We start from the raw sequence: 19,784 nt of genomic DNA, 5'->3' as shown, positions 1-19,784 counted from the left end.
CACTGGGCCCCCTCTGGGATGTGTACTTAGCCCCCTCCTGTATTCCCTGTTCATCCACATGGCCAAACATGACTCCAACACCATCATTAGGTTTGCTGAGGTCACAACGAGCAGTATGGCAACTGCTTGTTGTCAGTGATTGTGTCCTCAGCAAATCCTGGCCACGCAGTTGTGGGTCAGGGAGAGGTTGAAAATGTCAGTGAAGACACTTGACAGTTGGTCCACACATGCTTTGAGTAAACGTCCTGGTAATCCGTCTGGCCCAGCGGCTTTGTGAATGTTGACCTGTTTAAAAGGTTTTGTTCACATCAGCTACCGAGAGCGTTATCACCCAGTCATCCAGAACAGCTGGTGCTCTCGTGCATGCTTCAGTGTTGCTTGCTTCGAAGCGAGCATAAAAGGCATTTAGCTCATCTGGTAGGCTCGCTTCACTGGGCAGCTCGCGTCTGGATTTCCCTTTGTAGTCCGTAATAGTTTTCAAGACCTGCCACAACGGACGAGCGTCAGAGCCGGTGTAGTAGTATGATTCAATCTTAATCCTGTATTGACGCTTTGCTTGTTTGATGGTTCGTCTGAGGGCATAGTGGGATTTCTTATAAGCATCCGGATCAGTCTCCCACTCCTTGAAAGTGGCAGCTCTAGCCTTTAGCTCGATGTGGATGTTGCCAATAATCCATGGCTTCTGGTTGGGATATGTACGTACAGTCACTGTGGGGACGACGTCATCAATGTACTTATTGATGAAGCCGATGACTGAGGTGGTGTATTCCTCAAAGTCATTGGATGAATCCCAGAACGTATTCCAGTCTGTGCTAGCAAAACATTCCTGTAGTGTAGCATCCGCGTCATCTGACCACTTCCAAATTGAGCGAGTCACTGGTACCTGCTTTAGTTTTTGCTTGTAAGCAGGAATCAAGAGGATAGAATTATGGTCAGATTTGCCAAATGGAGGGTGGGCGAGAGCTTTGTATGCATCTCTGTGTGTGGAGTAAAGGTAGTCTAGGGTTTCCCCCCCCCCCCCCCCCCTAGTTGCACATGTGACATGCTGGTAAAAAATTAGTAAAACTGATTTAAGTTTGCCTGCATTAAAGTCCCCGGTCACCAGGAGCGCTGCTTCTAGGTGAGCATTTTCTTCTTTGCTTTTGGCCTTATAGAGTTGGTTGAGAGTGGTCTTAGTGCCAGCTTTGCTTTGTGGTGGTAAATAGACTGTTACGAATAATACAGATGAGAACTCTCTTGGTAAATAAGGTACTCTACCTCAGGCGAGCAATACCACGAGACTTCTTTAATATTAAACAGCTGGTGCGTGATGTCATTGACAAAAAAGACACACACCCCCATCCCTCCTCTTACCAGAGATAGCGTCTCTGTTCAGCCGGTGCATGGAAAATCCTTCTAGCTCTTTGTTGTCCGTATCTTCGTTCAGCCATGTCTCTGTGAAACATAAGATGTTACAGTTTTTAATGTCCCATTGGTAGGATAATCTTAATAGTAGGTCATCAATTGTATTTCCCAATGATTGCACGTTAGCAAGAAGAACAGATGTCAGTGGGAGTTTACTCACTCGCCTCCGGATTCTCAGAAGGATCCCCGATCTGTGTCCCCTTTTCCGGCTTCTTTTCTTCACGCAAAAGGCGTGGATCTGGGCCTGTTCCACTGAAAGCAGGATATCCTTCTCGTCGGACTCGTTAAAGGAAAAAGTTTCTTCTAGTCCGCGGTGAGTAATCGCTTTTCTGATGTCCAGAAGTTATTTTTCGGTCACAAGAGACTGTAGCAGCAACATTATGTACACAATAAGTTAAAAAATAAGTTACACAAAACTTTAAAAAAATAACATAATAGTTGGTTGGGACAATGTAAAACGTCAGCCATGTTCACTATTTGTTCACTATTTTACACAGTGTTTTCAACCAGCAATGATCTTTTTTCAGATCTGAACAGAGCATAAAACAAAAGGAAAACAAACTGAGTTGGTTTGTTTATTCATAAACGTTGTTAGTTTATTTCATAATATACACTATAATGACCAGAAGTATGTGGATACCTGCTCGTCGAACATCTCATTCCAAAATCATGGGCATTAATATTGAGTTGGTCCCCCCATTGCTGCTATAACAGCCTCCACTCCTCTGGGAAGGCTTTCCACTAGAAGTTGGAACATTGCTGCGGGGACTTGCTTCCATTCACCCACAAGAACATTAGTGAGGTTGGCCACTGCTGTTGGGCGATTAGGCCTTGTTCGCAGTCGGCGTTCCAATTCATCCCAAAGGTGTTTGATGGGGTTGAAGTCAGGTGCAGGCCAGTCAAGTTCTTCCACACCAATGTCGACAAACCATTTCTGTAGGGACCACGCTTTGTGCACGGGGCATTGTCATGCTGAAACAGGAAAGGGCCTTCCCCAAACGGTTGACACAAAATTAGAAACACAGAATCGTCTTGAATGTCATTGTATTCTGTAGGGTTAAGATATCCCTTCAGTGGAACTAAGGGGCCTAGCCCGAACCATGAAAAACACCCCTTGACCATATTTCCTCCTCCACTAAACTTTACAGTTTGCACTATGCATTGAGGCAGGTAGCGTTCTCCTGGCATCCGCCAAACCCAGATTCTTCCGCTGGACTACCAGATGGTGAAGCGTGATTCATTACTCCAGAGTATGCGTTTTCACTGCTCCAGAGTCCAATGGCGGCGAGCTTTACACCACTCCAGCCAACACTTGGCATTGCGCATGGTGATCTTAGGCTTGTGTGTGGCTGCTCGGCCATGGAAACCCATTTCATGAAGCTCCCGACGAACAGTTCTTGTGCTGACGTTGCTGCCAGAGGCAGTTTAGAACTCTGTAATGAGTGTTGCAACCAAGGACAGACAATTTTTGCATACTACAGGACTTGGCGGTTTGGTTCTATGAGCTTGTATGGCCTACCACCTCGTGGCTGAGCCGTTGTTTCTCCTAGATGTTTCCACTTTACAATAACAGCACTTACAGTAGACCGGGCAGTTCCAGGAGGGCAGAAATTTGACGAACTGACTTGTTGCAAAGGTGGCCTATGATTGTGCCACGTTGAAAGTCACTGAGCTCTTCAGTAAGGCCATTCAACTGCCAATGTCTATGGAGATTGCATAGCTGTGTGCTCGATTTTATACACCTGTCAGCATCGGGTGTGGCTGAAGTAGCCGAACCCACTAATTTGAAGGGTTGTCCACATATTTTTGTATATATAGTGGATATTACACAGTTTATTTATACAATATATTCAGGCAGATGATTGAATGATGACAGGGGAAAGACATGTAGCTAATCGGGTAAAAATAATTGGATGAACGACACCAGTCCTGAATAGAAGCTATCAGCTCTGACAGTGTGACATGTCTGATAATTTTCCTCTTGCAGTAACATGTGGCAATAATAGGCTACCTTCATCTCCCCTCACAGCCATATGCAAATGGAAAGCCTATATATTCTCTGTTATTTCTATCACACTCTTCTTATCAGCTGTTCCATGAGTCTATCAACCTGATGTATGTTTACCACAAGTGATGCAAATTAAGTAAGTCACATTGTTTGAGGTGATCCGCTCTAGATGCCAGCTGCCAATACATTATATGACCAGGACATGTCTGGATGTAGGGCATGGGAAGAGGACATACAGGTAGTCTAATGAAGTCACCCAATTTAACTAATGAAAATCATTACTAACTAAGGCTACTCCCTAAGATTCAGTCAATGCATATGTTGGCATATGAAATATATGGAATGTCATGGTCACTCCACTCCACTCTAAACTAAAGAAACAGCAATATACTGGCAAACACGAGGGGGGTACTTCCACGGTATCTCTAACACTACTATCACTGTGCCCACAGCAAAGGCCACTGGGAAAAGTCATTTTTTGCACATCACTTAAAATGCACACCTGTAAAGGTTCTCAGAAAAGGTTTTAAATGTTTGTATTTGTATCTGTCGCTTTAAAAAACAAATACTATATATTATCATAATTTGTATTACTTTTCTTTAGATCAAAGCAAGGTCACATATCGGTAGTAGTACCGGTTTCAATATAATCGTGCAAAACACAGTATTTTCTCCAGAAGGCACAAATCCTATTTCAAGATTGTGGTCACGTTGGTGTCACACACCCTTTTTTCACAACGTCGGCATAAATTGTAGCGACATAAAAAGCAAAGGTGGTTTCAGTACTCAAAAAGTTAACAATCTTAGTGGTGTCTGTGGTCCTACTACTCGACAGATGACCCCGGGAATCTGGGGCCGTCGTAACCCAGACGGTCGCTAACTGACCTTGGCTTTAGCCCCATCACGACTCAAACCCATCTAGTCAGAGTGCCAATGAGCTAACCACAGCCCCAAACGAACTAACCGGTTTAAACACTTGAATAATGTCCCTTATAAACACCTCATTTTAAAAAATGTAACTAGGCAAGTCGGTTAAGAACAATTTCTTATTTACAATGGCGGCCGACCCCGTCGACGCTGGGCCAATTGTGCGCCGCCCTGCGGGACTCCCAATCACGGCCGGATGTGATACAGCCTGGATTCGAACCAGGGACTGTAGTGAGGCCTCTTGCACTGAGATGCAGTGACTTAGACCGCTGCGCCACTCGGAAGCCCCAATTGGCTGCATGACTGGCTCTGCGGCTGTGGACTCTTATCGATATAACAATGACTTTTGAACCAACATGAAAACTAGAGGTCAAATCATGTGCACAGACCAGTTTACCATCTCTGGTACAACATGGCAGCTATTGGGAAGATATAACTAACCAAGAACCCAGGTAAAGTCTCTAAAATCAGCTAGCCGTCTTGTGATTATGTTATGAAATTAGAAGGAGGAAAGTTTAACTCTTCCATTTTCTTTTCCTTAAATAATTCAATGACACATTTTGTAAATCTAAACCAGTGGTCAGAAACAACCTGAATCAACCCGAGGTGTTAGTGTTACTTTATTGATGAGTGGAACCGTGACACTGACTCAACAACCTTTGTTAGGCATGCAGCCCCATGATACAACTCAATCTTCACCCAGCAACTCTTACAACAGAGAAACCTAATATCCCTGCTGTAAGACTCATAACAGTAATGAACATTCTCAAATTCTGAAGAAAAATGTGCAAGGCACTGTTTTAACCAACAGGGCAGTTCAACCAGTTTCAGTACTCATTAGGCTAAACAGTGGTGAGTGTAAAAACTGCCAGATAAGTCAAGTGCTAGTCAGTTGAGCTGTACGTGGGAATGGTACTACCTGTACTATAAATGACCTGGAAGAGCCTATTATGACAAACCAAAGCAATTGACTTAAAAACAGTTATGTAATGATCAGTGAGTTACCGAAGGGTGTGGTCACATTGGTTTGTTTTGCCACCCTTCACAGTGCTCTTCTATTTTGACACAGAAACATATGTTAGGAGGAGAGCAGTGCAAACAGTCTCGTTCTCCTCCTTGTCCTTCTGCTATAGTGATTGATGGTCCTCCCTCGTCAGCCCGGTTGCACACGGCCCTAGCCTGTGTATCAATTGAACTGGCTGCTCTGAGATCACATGATCGAGCACTGATCTGCAGCTCCAGTCCCAGAGGCTCCTGAGAGATTCAAGGATTCCAGGTCAAAGTTTAGACCAGGTGGCTGATGGGGGAAAACAGATAAGGCGATCAATTTAACGTTACTCCACAGCTGCACTAATAAAGATAGGTTGGTAGACAAAGAAAGAGAGAGCAAGTGAGAGGAGAAACATACTGATTCACCAGCCAGCTCTTTGGGTGGTTGGCCCAGGTCTTGTAGCTGAAAATTCAGATAATAATTCAATCAATATCCATACACAGGAAACCATCAGTATGGATGACAACCAACAGTTCATGCACATTTGTCTCACCTGCTGCATGATTTCCAGAATGCTCTCAAAGCTATTCTCCCCATCTCCCTCCTTCTCAAACAGGCTGCAGATCTCTCCCATGACCCTGTACTGCTGTTCGTAGCGCTGGAACTGATCTGGGGGGAGGGACTGACGATTGCTGTTCAGCCACTCAGGATACTGCATGAGGAGTGAATGACAATCAGTTATCCAGTTAGAAAGTTGGGTAAAGGGCAAGGTATATAAAAAATATGAAAAAGTATAATTTGAGGGAAAACCCAAACATAAGCCAAGAAAAAACACACACTAACCTTCTCAGTGATTTCTTTGAGAGACGGGTAGAGCACTTCCTTGGAGAGAAGATTCTGCATGATGGACTGCATGATCGGCAGGATGTTTCCATCTTGCCCGTCCCGCTCTCCATTCTCATCCAAATCCAGCCCTTCCAGAGTCTTTGCCAGATCCTCTCCAGCCAATCCTGCACTCTGATTAATAAAAACACGAGAACAGTCTGAAATGCATTGAAGTACAAAAAAGCGGCATTCCACCAATGGTCAATATTTTCAGAACATTGTCCAAGCGTGGTAATAACCAAACCTTTCATTACTTATTACAAAACATCCAAATTATAATCATCTGAACTACCTGTAAATTGTCTGCATTTTTAGCCAATCCACTGAGGGTATCTTTGAGACAGGAAGTGAATTCTTGTTGGGAAGCTACATCAGTACCTGTAAAACAAAATATACACTGCTCAAAAAAATAAAGGGAACACTAAAATAACATCCTAGATCTGAATGAATGAAATATTCTTAAATACTTTTTTCTTTACATAGTTGAATGTGCTGACAACAAAATCACACAAAAATTATCAATGGAAATCAAATTTATCAACCCATGGAGGTCTGGATTTGGAGTCCCACTCAAAATTAAAGTGGAAAACCACACTACAGGCTGATCCAACTTTGATGTAATGTCCTTAAATCAAGTCAAAATGAGGCTCAGTAGTGTATGTGGCCTCCACGTGCCTGTATGACCTCCCTACAACGCCCGGGCATGCTCCTGATGAGGTGGTGGATGGTCTCCTGAGGGATCTCCTCCCAGACCTGGACTAAAGCATCCGCCAACTCCTGGACAGTCTGTGGTGCAACGTGGCGTTGGTGGATGGAGCGAGACATGATGTCCCATATGTGCTCAATTGGATTCAGGTCTGGGGAACAGGCGGGCCAGTCCATAGCATCAATGCCTTCCTCTTGAAGGAACTGCTGACACACTCCAGCCACATGAGGTCTAGCATTGTCTTGCATCAAGGAGGAACCCAGGGCCAACCGCACCAGCATATGGTCTCACAAGGGGTCTGAGGATCTCATCTCGGTACCTAATGGCAGTCAGGCTACCTCTGGCGAGCACATGGAGGGCTGTGCGCCCCCCCCAAAGAAATGCCACCCCACACCATGTTCTCTGGCAAATGCCAAACGTCCTGCACAGTGTTGGGCTGTAAGCACAACCCCCACCTGTGGACGTCTGGCTCTCATACCACCCTCATGGAGTCTGTTTCTGACCGTTTGAGCAGACATGCACATTTGTGGCCTGCTGGAGGTCATTTTGCAGGTCTCTGGCAGTGCTCCTCCTGCTCCTCCTTGCACAAAGGCGGAGGTAGCGGTCCTGCTGCTGGGTTGTTGCCCTCCTACGGCCTCCTCCACGTCTCCTGATGTACTGGCCTGTCTCCTGGTAGCGCCTCCATGCTCTGGACACTACGCTGACAGACACAGCAAACCTTCTTGCCACAGCTCGCATTAATGTTCCATCCTGGATGAGCTGCACTACCTGAGCCACTTGTGTGGGTTGTAGAGTCCGTCTCATGCTACCACTAGAGTGAAAGCACTGCCAGCATTCAAAAGTGACCAAAACATCAGCCAGGAAGCATAGGAACTGAGAAGTGGTCTGTGGTCACCACCTGCAGAACCACTCCTTTATTGGGGGTGTCTTGCTAATTGCCTATAATTTTCACCCGTTGTCTATTCCATTTGCACAACAGCATGTGAAATTTATTGTCAATCAGTGTTGCTTCCTAAGTGGACAGTTTGATTTCACAGAAGTGTGATTGACTTGGGAGTTACATTGTGTTGTTTAAGTGTCCCCTTTAATTTTTTGATCAGTATATATATATATATATATATATATATATATATATATATACACAGACATACATACATATATATATATATATATACATACATACATCTCCGCAAAACACGGGGGAAAAAACTGCCATGGATAAAAACAGACGGGCACGTAAAAACAGAACTGAAAATATGTGGATGCTTACCAACTTTCCCTGCTGCCTCTGACAATTTGTGAAAGTGTTGCAGCAGCTCAGGTTCTTCCTGTGCGAGTTCAGTCATGGCTTTCTCCCACTCTTCCTTTGCCTGAGAGGCCATCTCACCTTCAAACAGTGCCTCGAAGAACTGACTGTCCTCCAGTAGAGGGAGCTAGAGAGATTTGCATCAACAGGTAAACAAACTCTTGGTCAGTTGATCTTCCCCCATTCACAGATAGAAATGTATAGGAAAGGGTTGACAGACATTGAGGAGACACTGAAAGATACCTTCTGTACCACAATCAGAACACCAACAACCAGAGTTTCTTATAAGCAAGCACCAGGCAATTGGTGAAGCTAGGGGACATTCTAGAAACCAGGGAAAAGATTCACTTACTTTCTCCTCGCTGCCCTTGGCTGGTGGGGGAGCCATGGCAGCAGCAGGGGCTGGGCCCAAGGTGGCCGAGTTTGTCTTCTCAAAGTCATCGAGCGCACCTTTAATAGAGGAAAGACAGTAGAAGTGGAGATGTTGTGGCACAGTTATCAGCATTTAGCAGGAGCAGGTCAAGACAAGGTGAAGAGATTGAGCAGGTAGCTAGAGGACAAAGGTCAACTCTTCAACGTCGGGGTCAATGTGCAATACAGTCATGTATTAGTTGATTATCAAACTCAGTATGATGAGGTCACTACTTCTACTTCAGAAACCCAATTGTTTTATACATTACCACCATTACCATCTCTGATGTTAGGAGTACAACTTCACCAACCTACTGGAATTATTAAAAACGTCAGATTATGATATGGTAATTGCATTCCTGCTATTAAGATAACAGTAGTCTCTAGTCTAGCAGCCGGCTATACAAAGTGGGATTGGTTACTAGTATGCAATACATTATGAATTCAAATTGGTTATCCAGTTGACATAAACAATGACAGAGCTGTCTGACAATCCAGATCACACTAGCTGTAAACCATAAAAAATAAAATAATAATAATTCAAGGGCAGCTTGAGTTGAACTTGCAACCACATTTGATGCCGTTCTATTTCTGTCAAATCGGGGTCAAAGCGAACGACAAATTATGATATCATATTTACTGCGGTAGCGTTGAAATGCTAATGATGACCCCGTTGTAAACAGCAAAAGGCATGAGATTTTGTGAGATAATGTCTGGCTTTCGTTTTGGACTTGGCATGCAGGTCCAACCAAATTCCACCATCTAAGCTAGCTAAAGTTAGCTAGCTAACAAGGCGCGTTGATCCACGTTTTACACAATACTTGAATGAATGCATCTTTTGGCAGGATTGATAACAATCACACTTCACTCAGGGAGTAATGTAAAATCATACTGTCCAATAACTCATCCAGTTCTGTGTCTTGTCCGGCTGACCCTGAAGCCATCTTCTCTATCCAAACAACTGTGCCGTAGACGCAGTAAAATGACGTGAGTATAAAATGTTTTGTCAGAGTTCACAGTTCCTATTTGTTCTGAACGCGGCACAGCTAGGTTTTGCAGTGGGAGGGAGAACCCATTCGTTCCAAAGTGATGAATGTCAAATCATAGATAGTCAAAAATGTAATATGAATAGCAGCTTTGTAGAATTGTTCAATACATGTAATACATCCCATCATTTTAGCTGTTTAATCGTATTCAAATGTAAATGTTTAGTATTACCAGTGAGCTCATACCATTTAAGGTTAATCTGTAAATCCTAAATGAATATCAATTATTTTCCAAATCAGTGAATATGTCCATTCTTTGGTGTCATCTGGACCTTTTCAGACGTCATGTTATTTGAGGTGACAGAGATGACAAATTATACACAAAACATTCGGAGCACCTGCGATGGCATACAATGACCATTATCCATTGCACATCTATTTATCCGCTGTTTTTCTTTTATACCTGCTACGTACGGAGAGACCTGAAAATACATGATCTAAGTGATTCATAGTTCAGAAATCATTAAAGTATGCGTTATTTACTTTGAAGAACTACAAAATAGTGAATTTGTCAGACAGCAAAGGCGGCAGCTGTATAGAGATGAGGTGATGACTTGGAATTAAATAATTGTCATCAAATAAAACAAATGTAGCCTAATATACACAACTGAAATATTTTATTAAAGTAATGTGAATAAATTATGGTTAATAAATGATAAGCAGTAAATGGGCAGTCGCTACCATCATGGGACTTTTATTGATGGTTTTATTCTGTGTTGAATACAGCATTCAATGCAAATAATCAAAGCCGAAATCAAAACCCATTATTTTTTTTAAATAATCGAGCCGACCTCAAAAGCACGAATCGCTCAGCACTAAGAGGCATGAGAGAATGGAAAATGACCTTCAAGAAATGTAAAAAGCAGTATATGCCTGAATGTGAAACAACAATTATCCACCCTAATGATGAATATCACATACCGGTAGGTTAGGAAAAGGGTTGGCGAAAATGCTCTCCTAACCTGCTATAAAGTCACTTTGGTTGTAGATGTATCGAAGTGGCGTGTTTTTAGAAAGTCCCCTTCTACCATGCTCTGACCGTGGATATTGCTCGTCCGTGCACCGCGTTCACAACAACTGGGAACTCGGAAATGTCCGACTTCAGTGTGTTCGAAACAACTGGGAACTCGAGAAAAAAAAATGGAAAACTGGGAAAAATCGATTTGAACGGTCGTCCAACTCGGAATTCCAACTCGGGAACTGAGTTTGAGCTCCAACTTTCGGACCTGAAGATCACTGACGTCATGACTTGACCTCGTATTTTTCCAGAGTTCCCAGTTTTGAACGCAGCATAACTCCTAGCAGGCTTGTAACTGCGTTTGCTTGTCGAAAGCCAAACTCTTCATTGAGACAATAGTGTCACACAGTATGGGTCATAATACTCATAAAACCTCGCGGTCAAACGGGAAATGGTTCCAATCGTTTTTTCCATAGGGGATTTTAGAAACACTTAAAGGGCTGTGTTTCGTGAAGGCTTACTTGGGAGTGGCGTTTTGATAACTTGTCCGAGAGACATTTACAAGGTTGACTTATAAATATATTAGTCTATTTACCCCCACACAAATAATGCTAATTAGCTGCTAATGTGGCTATCGTGAAGTAAAAGCGCCATGATGATCTGGACGAGACTGCTGAATCGAGGCAAAGGTATGAATCTCTGGATTAACTATCTAATGTTAGCGTAAATGTAGCAATTAATAAATTGTCTACATTTCTTTAAATTGACAATTCTGTAAACTGGCTTGGGCAAGTTTTTAAGTGACACAATACCTGTTAGCAGGTGTCATCTAGAGATGACGTGCAGCAGCATGCAGGAATTTGTAATCTTGCATGATGTCTACTTAGATGCTATTTAGCATTTCTGAATCTAAGAGTAAATAGAGTCGAATATACTGATAAAAGTAGTCTAACTTTCTACCTTTTCCACTGCTGTCCCGTCGATGTGGATAGGGGGGTGCTCCCTCTGCTGTTTTCTGAAGTCCACGATTATCTCCTTTGTTTTGTTGACGTTGAGTGAGAGGTTGTTTTCCTGACACCACACTCCGAGTGCCCTCACCTCCTCCCTATAGGGTGTTTCGTTGTTGTTGGTAATCAAGCCTACTACTGTTGTGTCGTCTGCAAACTTGATGAGTGAGTTGGAGGCGTGCATGGCCACGCAGTCATGGGTGAACAGGTAAGTTTTGCTTCCGTCCCTCTCCTCGCCCCTACCTGTGCTTGAACCAGGGGCCCTCTACACTCATCAACAACTGACACCCGCAAAGCATCGTTACCTATCGCTCCACAAAAACTGGGAAACAAACAACTACTTCAAGGTCTCAGAGCAAGTGACGTCATCGATTGAAACGCTATTAGCGCGCACCCCGCTTACTAGCTAGCCATTTCACACCGGTTACACAGGGAGTACAGGAGGGGGCTGAGCACGGACCCTTGTGGGTCCTTCACCACCTGGGGGGGCTGCCCGTCAGGAAGTCCAGGACCCAATTGCACAGGGCAGGGTTGAGACCCAGGGCCTCAAGCTTAATGATGAGCTTGTAGTCAATGAACAGCATTCTTACATGGGTATTCCATCTGGTCCAGATGGGATAGGGCAGTGTGATGGCGATTGTGTTGCCTGTGGACCTATTGGAGCGGTACGCAAACTGAAGTGGGTCTTGGGTGGCAGGTAAGGTGGATGTGATATGATCCTTAACTAGCCTCTCAAAGCACTTCATGATGACAGAAGTGAGTGCTACGGGGCGATAGTCATTTAGTTCAGTTACCTTTGCCTTCTTGGGTACAGGAACAATGGTGGGAGAGATTGAATATGTCCGTAAACACACCATCCAGCTGGTCTGCGCATGCTCTGATAGCACAGCACAGATTGAAGGGTACACTTCCTGCTTTAACTTCCTGGCATGGGTACACTCAAAATGGCAGCCAGTCCACCCATTACGTCATCATTGACTTGAGTGGAGATGTCCTTTCTATGTATTCTTATTTCTATAGCTGAAACATCAATCCATGGGCAAGTCGGTAGCACATTTTCATTTGTGCCAAAATCGAAATGAAAGAAAAGTTGTCTTGCAAATTCAGCAGGCTATCATGTAAAATGGACTTTATTTTATTAGCTTGTGCTTTGGTGTGGTTATTGTCGTGTCTTGACTATCATTAAAGTGAAGACTGTTATATTATCAAATCAATTATCTGTGTAATTATTCCATGATTAAACTAATCATGTAAACATTAATTAACTATGAAGTCGGGGCACCACGGGAAAATGATGTTTAGAGTTACTATTTCCCAAATTTAACTCTCTTCAGATATTTTCATATCTTATCGACAGTCACTTATTAATGTATTATTACCTCATTTGACATTCTGAACGTCGTACTTTCTTGTAGTCTGCACGAACCCTACTTTATGGATGAATCAGCGATACACAAATTAGGTCAATTATGTATTTACCAACTAATTAAACAATTACAGAATACACACTAACAACATACAGTAAAAAGTCTCTAGAAGACTAACAAAACAGGACAGTGGTTATAACGCGGTGGCAAATTCAGAGAGAGGAGGGGGGAGAAAGGGAGACAAAGGAGTTACTCTATCAGACATTGGGAAGCAGCGCTCACGAAAATACAAAATCTTAAGCACTCTAATAACTGCTCATTTGGAAAAAGAGAATGCAATTTATATATTTACGATTGAGCTGGCCTTGATCGTCGAAATCCTTTGGTCTCGGAGATGTTGGGTGTATGACTCTGGTTCAGTCACCAGAGATCACCATGTCCTTAGGTAGAAGTCGTGGTGGTGATAAGAATTGATACTTCGACATACCCTGTACAGTAGTTCTTAGAGTTGGATCTCGTTAGAATGCTTCAGAGGTTGCCGGTGTTCTCTTCCTGGGCTACGTATGTTTTCAGCTGCAGACCGACAACGCGACATCTAGGATTTGCTTCTTCTGTAGTGATCGATAGTTTATAACCATTTTGCAACATTCGGCTTGTTCTGTAGATGTAACCATTTCAACGCTGGGACTAGCGTTCTCACATTCTCTGGTCTTGTCCTTTGGTGGAGTTGTAGTTTTAAACCATTTTGCAACATCTGGCTCACGCCTTAGTCTGCTTGGTCTATAGAGTGGTAGATTTCTTAACCATTTGTAACGTATTCAGTTGGTGCTGCACGTAACTGGTCTAATATGTCAATTCTTCAGCAAGTCCTTTTAAACACTTGGGGGAAAAGGGTGTTCCATTATGTTTGGCATAATGTCTGTGCTCAAGTGGGCATGGTTACTGACTGGATAAACTTTACGTTAAAAAACATTTTCTAATTTAGAAGACTTTAGTTACATTTCTATATTTTCAAAAGTATTCTGAGACTTAATCATTCATTTTATACAACATTCAGATGTAAACCTCATAATTGAGAAGTGTAGACAGAGACACAGTTATGTGGTTATACTGTCTTTCGTGGTGTCGCAACATAAAAACAAATTTAACTTGAGGGTTATTTTAGTCTCCGCTGACCATTTCTAACAAATAGAAATATTGTTTAATTCTCAAATTTTGGGGATGCAGGAGTTTTGGCAGGAGATTATCCTTTGTTCTACTTAGGTCTCTCCTTCCATACTGCTTGGCAAGGGAAGGTATTTATGACCATCATAAAACTGAGGGGGTCTTAAGACCTTAGCCTAGCCGGCACGCCCGATCTCCATCTCAGGACTGGCAAGTCATGATATTATCAATGCACAAAAACCTTTTTCCCCACTCCTATAAATAAAATAATAAGTCATACAAAAGTTTTACTGTGCATGAAATTTCAAATGCATTTGTCATTACAAAATGTGTAATGTGATTTTAACGTTACTATTTTTTAGCTCACAAAAACAGATTCAAAATATTGAATCAGTTGTATCCTGCAAATGAAGGATGCAATTTTTGCAAGAGGGACGGAATCTGATTTGAATTGGTGCTCAGAAAAGGTGAGCCGTTTTCGTGATACCAGTTCTCTCTCTGTGGGTCTAACCCCAAGAAGTTCTGGAAAACGGTTAAAGACCTGGAGAATAAACCCTCCTCCTCACAGCTGTCCATGTCCCTTAATGTTAATGATGTGGTTGTTACTGACAAGGAGCACATGGCTGAGCTCTTTAATCACCACTTCATTAAGTCAGGATTCCTATTTGACTCAGCCATGCCTCATTTCCCGTCCAACATTTCCTCATCTCCTACCCCTTCTAATGTGACTAGCCCCGATGCTCCTCACTATTTTTTCCCCTGCCCCGCTACAAAGTTTCTCCCTGCAGGCAGCCACTGAGTCCGAGGTGCTAAAGGAACTCCTTAAACTAGACCCCCAAAAACCATCTGGGTCAGATGGGTTAGATCCTTTCTTCTTTAAGGTAGCAGCCCCTATCATCACCAAGCCTATCTCTGACCTTTTTAACCTGTCTCTCCTATCTGGGGAGGTTCCCATTGCTTGGAAGGCAGCCACAGTTTGTCCTTTATTTAAAGGCCAATTTTTATTTTGCCGTGTTTATCAAAAGTGTTGGAAAAACGTGTCAATAATCAACTGACTGGCTTTCTTAAAGTCTATTCTATTCTTTCTGTTATGCAATCTGGTTTCCGCTCAGGTTATTGATGTGTCACTGCAACCTTAAAGGTCCACAATTATGTCACCATTGCCCCTAGATTCTAAGCAATGTTGTGCTACTATTTTTATTGACTTGGCCAAAGCTTTTCATACGGTAGACCATTCCATTCTTGTGGGCCGGCTGAGGACTATTGGTGTCTCTGAGGATCTTTGGCATGCTAACTACCTCTCTCAAAGAGTGCAGGGTATAAAGTCACATAACTCAGGCAGTAGGAAGCTCTCCCATCCATTTACGGTTCGGAAAGTATTCAGACCTTTTCCACATTTTGTTAGGTTACAGCCTTATTCTAAAATTGATTAAATAGTTTTTTCCCTCATCAATCTACACATAATTCCCTATAATGACAAAGCAAAAACAGGTTTTTAGACATTTTTTTTAATTTTTTTTATAAATTAGCAAAAATATCATATTTACATAAGTATTCAGACACCTTTACTTAGTACTTTGTTGAAGCACATTTGGCAGCGATTTCAGCCTTCTTCTTCTTGGGTATGACGCTACAAGCTTGGCACACCTGTATTTGGGGAGTCTCTCCCATTTTTCTCTGCAGAACCTCTCAAGCTCTATCAGGTTGGATGGGGAGCGTTGATGCAGAGCTATTTTCAGTTCTCTCCAGAGATGTTCAATCAGGTTCAAGTCTGGGCTCTGGCTGGGCCACTCAAGGACATTCAGAGTCTTGTTCCGAAGCCCCTCCTGCGTTGTCTTGGCCGTGTGCTTAGGGTCGTTGTCCTATTGCTTGGGGTCGTTGTCCTACGGTCACAAGACGCAGGCCTCTTTATTGTCCCTAGAATTTATATGTAAACAGCTGGAGGCAGGGCTTTCTCCTATAGAGCTCCATTTTTATGGAATGGTTTGCCTATCCATGTGAGAGACGCAGACTCGGTCTCAACCTTTAAGTCTTTATTGAAGACTCATCTCTTCAGTAGGTCCTATGATTGAGTGTAGTCTGGCCCAGGGGTGTGAAGATGAATGGTAAGGCACTGGAGCGAATAACTGCCCTTGCTGTCTCTGCCTGGCCGGTTCCCCTCTCACCACTGGGATTCCCTGCTTCTAACCCTATTACAGGGGCTGACTCACTGGCTTACTGGTGCTTTTCCATGCCGTCCCTAGGAGGGGTGCGTCACTTGAGTGGGTTGAGTCACTGACGTGATCTTCCTGTTTGGCTTGGCGCCCCCCTCGGGTTCGTGCCGTGGGGGAGTTCTTTGTAGGCTATACTCGGCTGGTTGAAGTTGGTGGTTGAAGATATCCCTCTAGTGGTGTGGGGGCTGTGCTTTGGCAAAGTGGGTGGGGTTATATCCTGCCTGGTTGGCCCTGTTCGGGGTTATGGCCGGACGGGGCCACAGTGTCTCCCCCCCCCCATCCTGTCTCAGCCTCCAGTAATTATGCTGTCAGTCTGTTATATCTGGAGTATTTATTCTGTCTTATCTGGTGTCCTGTGTGAATTTAAGTATGCTCCCTCTAATTCTCTCTTTCTTTCTCTTCTCTTGGAGGACCTGAGCCCTAGGACCATGCCTCAGGACTATCTGGCCTGATGACTCCTTGCTGTCCCCAGTCCACCTGGTCGCGCTGCTGCTCCAGTTTCAACTGTCCTAACCTGTTCACCGGATGTGCTACCTGTCCCAGACCTGCTGTTTTCTATTCTTTCTCTCTACCGCACCTGCTGTCTCTAACTCTGAATGATCGGCAATGAAAAGCCAACTGACATTTACTCCTGAGGTGCTGACCTTTTGCACCCTCTACAACCACAGTGATTATTATTATTTGACCCTGCTGGTCATCTATGAGTGTTTGAACATCTTGGCCATGTACTGTTATAATCTACACCTGGCACAGCCAGAAGAGAACTGGTCACCCCTCATAGCCTGGTTTCTTCCTAGGTTCCTGCCTTTCTAGGGAGTTTTTCTGTGCCTCTATCCCTGCATTGCTTGCTGTTTGGGGTTTTAGGCTGGGTTTCTGTACAGCACTTTGTGACATCGGCTGATGTAAAAAGGGCTTTATGAATAAATTTGATTGATTGACTGGTTGATGCTTTTTTATAAAACACTCTTAGGCCTCACTCCCCCCTATCTGGGATACCTACTGCAGCACTCATCCTCCACATTTGTATTTTATTTAACTAGTCAAGTCAGTTAAGTCAACTGTTCTGCCTTATTATTATTCGACCATGCTGATCATTTATGAACATTTGAACATCTTGGCCATGTTCTGTTATAATCTCCACCCGGCACAGCCAGAAGAGGACTGGCCGTCCCACATATGCTCTCTCTAATTCTCTCTTTCTTTCTCTCTCTCTCGGAGGACCTGAGCCCTAGGACCATGCCCCAGGAATACCTGACATGATGACTCCTTGCTGTCCCCAGTCCACCTGACTGTGCTGCTGCTCCAGTTTCAACTATTCTGCCTTATTATTATTGGACCATGCTGGTCATTTATGAACATTTGAACATCTTGGCCATGTTCTGTTATAATCTCCACCCGGCACAGCCAGAAGAGGACTGGCCACCCCACATAGCCTGGTTCCTCTCTAGGTTTCTTCCTAGGTTTTGGCCTTTCTAGGGAGTTTTTCCTAGCCACTGTGCTTCTACACCTGCATGGCTTGCTGTTTGGGGTTTTAGGCTGGGTTTCTGTACAGCACTTTGAGATATCAGCTGATGTACGAAGGGCTATATAAATTTGATTTGATTTTAAGAACAAATACATATTTACAGTGATGGCCAAATCCTAACCCAGACGACGCTGGGCCAATTGTGCGCCGCCCTATGGAATTCCCCATCATGGCCGGTTGTGATACAGCCTGGAATCGTACCAGGGTCTGTAGTGACACCTCTAGCACTGAGATGCAGTGCCTTAGACTGCTGCGCCACTCGGGAGCCCATATACAACACCCGTTCTGCCAGTCACATTCTGTTAAAGGTCCCCAAAGCACACACATCCCTGGGTAGCTCCTCTTTTCAGTTCGCTGTAGCTAGTGGCTGGAACGAGCTGCAAAAAAACACTCAAACTGGACAGTTTTATCTCCATCCCTTCATTCAAAGACTCAATCATGGACACTCTTACTAACAGTTGTGGCTGCGTCGCATGATGTAATGTTGTCTCTACCTTCTTGCCTTTGTGCTGTTGTCTCTGCCCAGTAATGTTTGTACCATGTTTTGTGCAGCTACCATGTTGTGCTGCTGTCATGTTGTCTTGCTACCATGTTGTTGTCATGTGGTGTTGCTACCATGCAATGTTGTTGTTCTAGGTCTCTCTTTATGTAGTGTTGTGGTGTCTCTCTTGTTGTGATGTGTGTTTTGTCCTATATGTTCTTCTTTTTTATCCCAGTCCCCATCCCCACAGGAGGCCTTTTTCTATTTGGTAGGCCGTCATTGTAAATAAGAATTTGTTCTTAACTGACTTGCCTAGTTAAATTAAATGTATATTTGAAATCCAAAGTTGAACTTGCCAGAGGCATTTCACTGTACTTGTGTGCCACGTGACAATAAAACTTTAAATTTTAAACTTTAAATTACATTAGTAGTATAGGGCTCAGGTGTTCTTGTGGGCTCGTGGACATAGTCCTTATTTGAAAACAGGCACCAGTGTGTGTGTGTGTGTGTGTGTGTGAGAGAGAGTGTGTTGTGTGCGTGCTTGCATACTTGTGGTGCGGCATTGTAAAACTTCAGATGCCTTCAGTCTGTTTCTGAGAAAGTAGTCATTAGGGGAGTAAATAAATAGTGGTTTCCATGGGAACTGTCTCTGTTTCTTAGCAACATATACAAATAATGTCAATGACAACAAAGAAGTACCTGCAAAATAATTTCTTGGTAGCCATTGACTGATAACATATTGTTATAGGTTACAGATGTAATATTATACCATTTGAAGGACATTGCCTGCTATAAATATGAACCATTATGCCAAATGAAACTGTAATAACTAAATGACAATCAATTGAATTAATAAACCTGTAATTATTTTCATTAATTTACAGTGCCTTCAGAGAGTATTCATACCCCTTGACTTATTCCACATTTTGTTGGTACAGCCTGAATTAAAAATGGATTAAATAGATTTTGTTTCGCTCATTTACACACAATACCCCATAATGACAAAGTGAAAACATGTATTTCGAAGTGTTTGCAAATTGATTGACGATGAAATACAGAATATCTAATTCAGCCTAAGTATTCACACCCCTGAGTCAATACATGTTAGAATCACCTTTGGCAGCGATTACAGCTGTGAGTCTTTCTGGGTACGTCTCTAAGAACCTGGATTGTATAATATTTGCAAAAAATTAAAAAAATTGTTCTAGCTCTGTCAAGTTAGTTCATTTCTAGACAGCCATTTTCAAGTCTTGCCATACATTTGGAAGGCAATTTAAGTCTAAACTGTAACTAGGCCACTCATGAACAATCAATGTCATCTCGGTAAGCAAATCCAGTGTATATTTGGCCTTGTCTTTTAGGTTATTGCTGGTTATTTTTTTTCT

General features: G+C 43.1%; 1 protein-coding gene and 1 long non-coding RNA gene across 4 annotated transcripts; one reads left to right on the top strand and one right to left on the bottom strand.

Annotated features, from left to right (window-relative positions):
* Positions 1–4,941: 4,941 nt before the first annotated feature.
* LOC110508502 (peroxisomal biogenesis factor 19) lies at positions 4,942–11,042 on the bottom strand. 3 transcript variants are annotated; one of them, XM_021589061.3, is made up of 8 exons: positions 10,647–11,042; positions 8,580–8,677; positions 8,192–8,354; positions 6,508–6,593; positions 6,174–6,347; positions 5,884–6,042; positions 5,748–5,792; positions 4,942–5,636 (listed from the first exon to the last, which is right to left on the bottom strand). In XM_021589061.3, the coding sequence occupies exons 2-8, from the start codon at positions 8,613–8,615 to the stop codon at positions 5,550–5,552; spliced, it is 750 nt and encodes a 249-aa protein (XP_021444736.1). In that variant the 5' UTR covers positions 8,616–8,677; positions 10,647–11,042; the 3' UTR covers positions 4,942–5,549. The 3 variants fall into 3 exon arrangements, with proteins under 3 accessions (XP_021444736.1, XP_021444735.1, XP_090081478.1); XM_021589060.3 differs by lacking the exon at positions 10,647–11,042 and adding an exon at positions 9,531–9,699; XM_090225352.1 differs by lacking the exon at positions 10,647–11,042 and adding an exon at positions 8,908–9,625.
* On the top strand, positions 11,029–19,278 carry LOC149970714 (uncharacterized). The gene is made up of 2 exons (XR_016492822.1): positions 11,029–11,331; positions 17,612–19,278. It is a non-coding gene; the product is annotated as an uncharacterized LOC149970714 (long non-coding RNA).
* The last annotated feature ends 506 nt before the right edge of the window (positions 19,279–19,784 follow it).

The sequence above is a fragment of the Oncorhynchus mykiss genome, chromosome 28 (assembly GCF_057628025.1).
Source record: "Oncorhynchus mykiss isolate SJ-2025 chromosome 28, ASM5762802v1, whole genome shotgun sequence".
Lineage (NCBI taxonomy): Eukaryota > Metazoa > Chordata > Actinopteri > Salmoniformes > Salmonidae > Oncorhynchus > Oncorhynchus mykiss.
Note: the sequence above shows the minus strand (reverse complement) of the source record. Positions and strands in the feature narration are given on the sequence as shown.

Coding starts and splice junctions, on each gene's coding strand:
- LOC110508502 (XM_021589060.3), bottom strand. CDS start 9,582: ATGGCTTCAGGGTCAGCCGGACAAGACACAGAACTGGATGAGTTATTG. Junction 6,594..8,191: donor AGAGGCAGCAGGGAAAGTTG/GTAAGCATCCAC, acceptor TTTGTTTTACAG/GTACTGATGTAGCTTCCCAA. Junction 6,043..6,173: donor TCAAAGAAATCACTGAGAAG/GTTAGTGTGTGT, acceptor CTCCTCATGCAG/TATCCTGAGTGGCTGAACAG.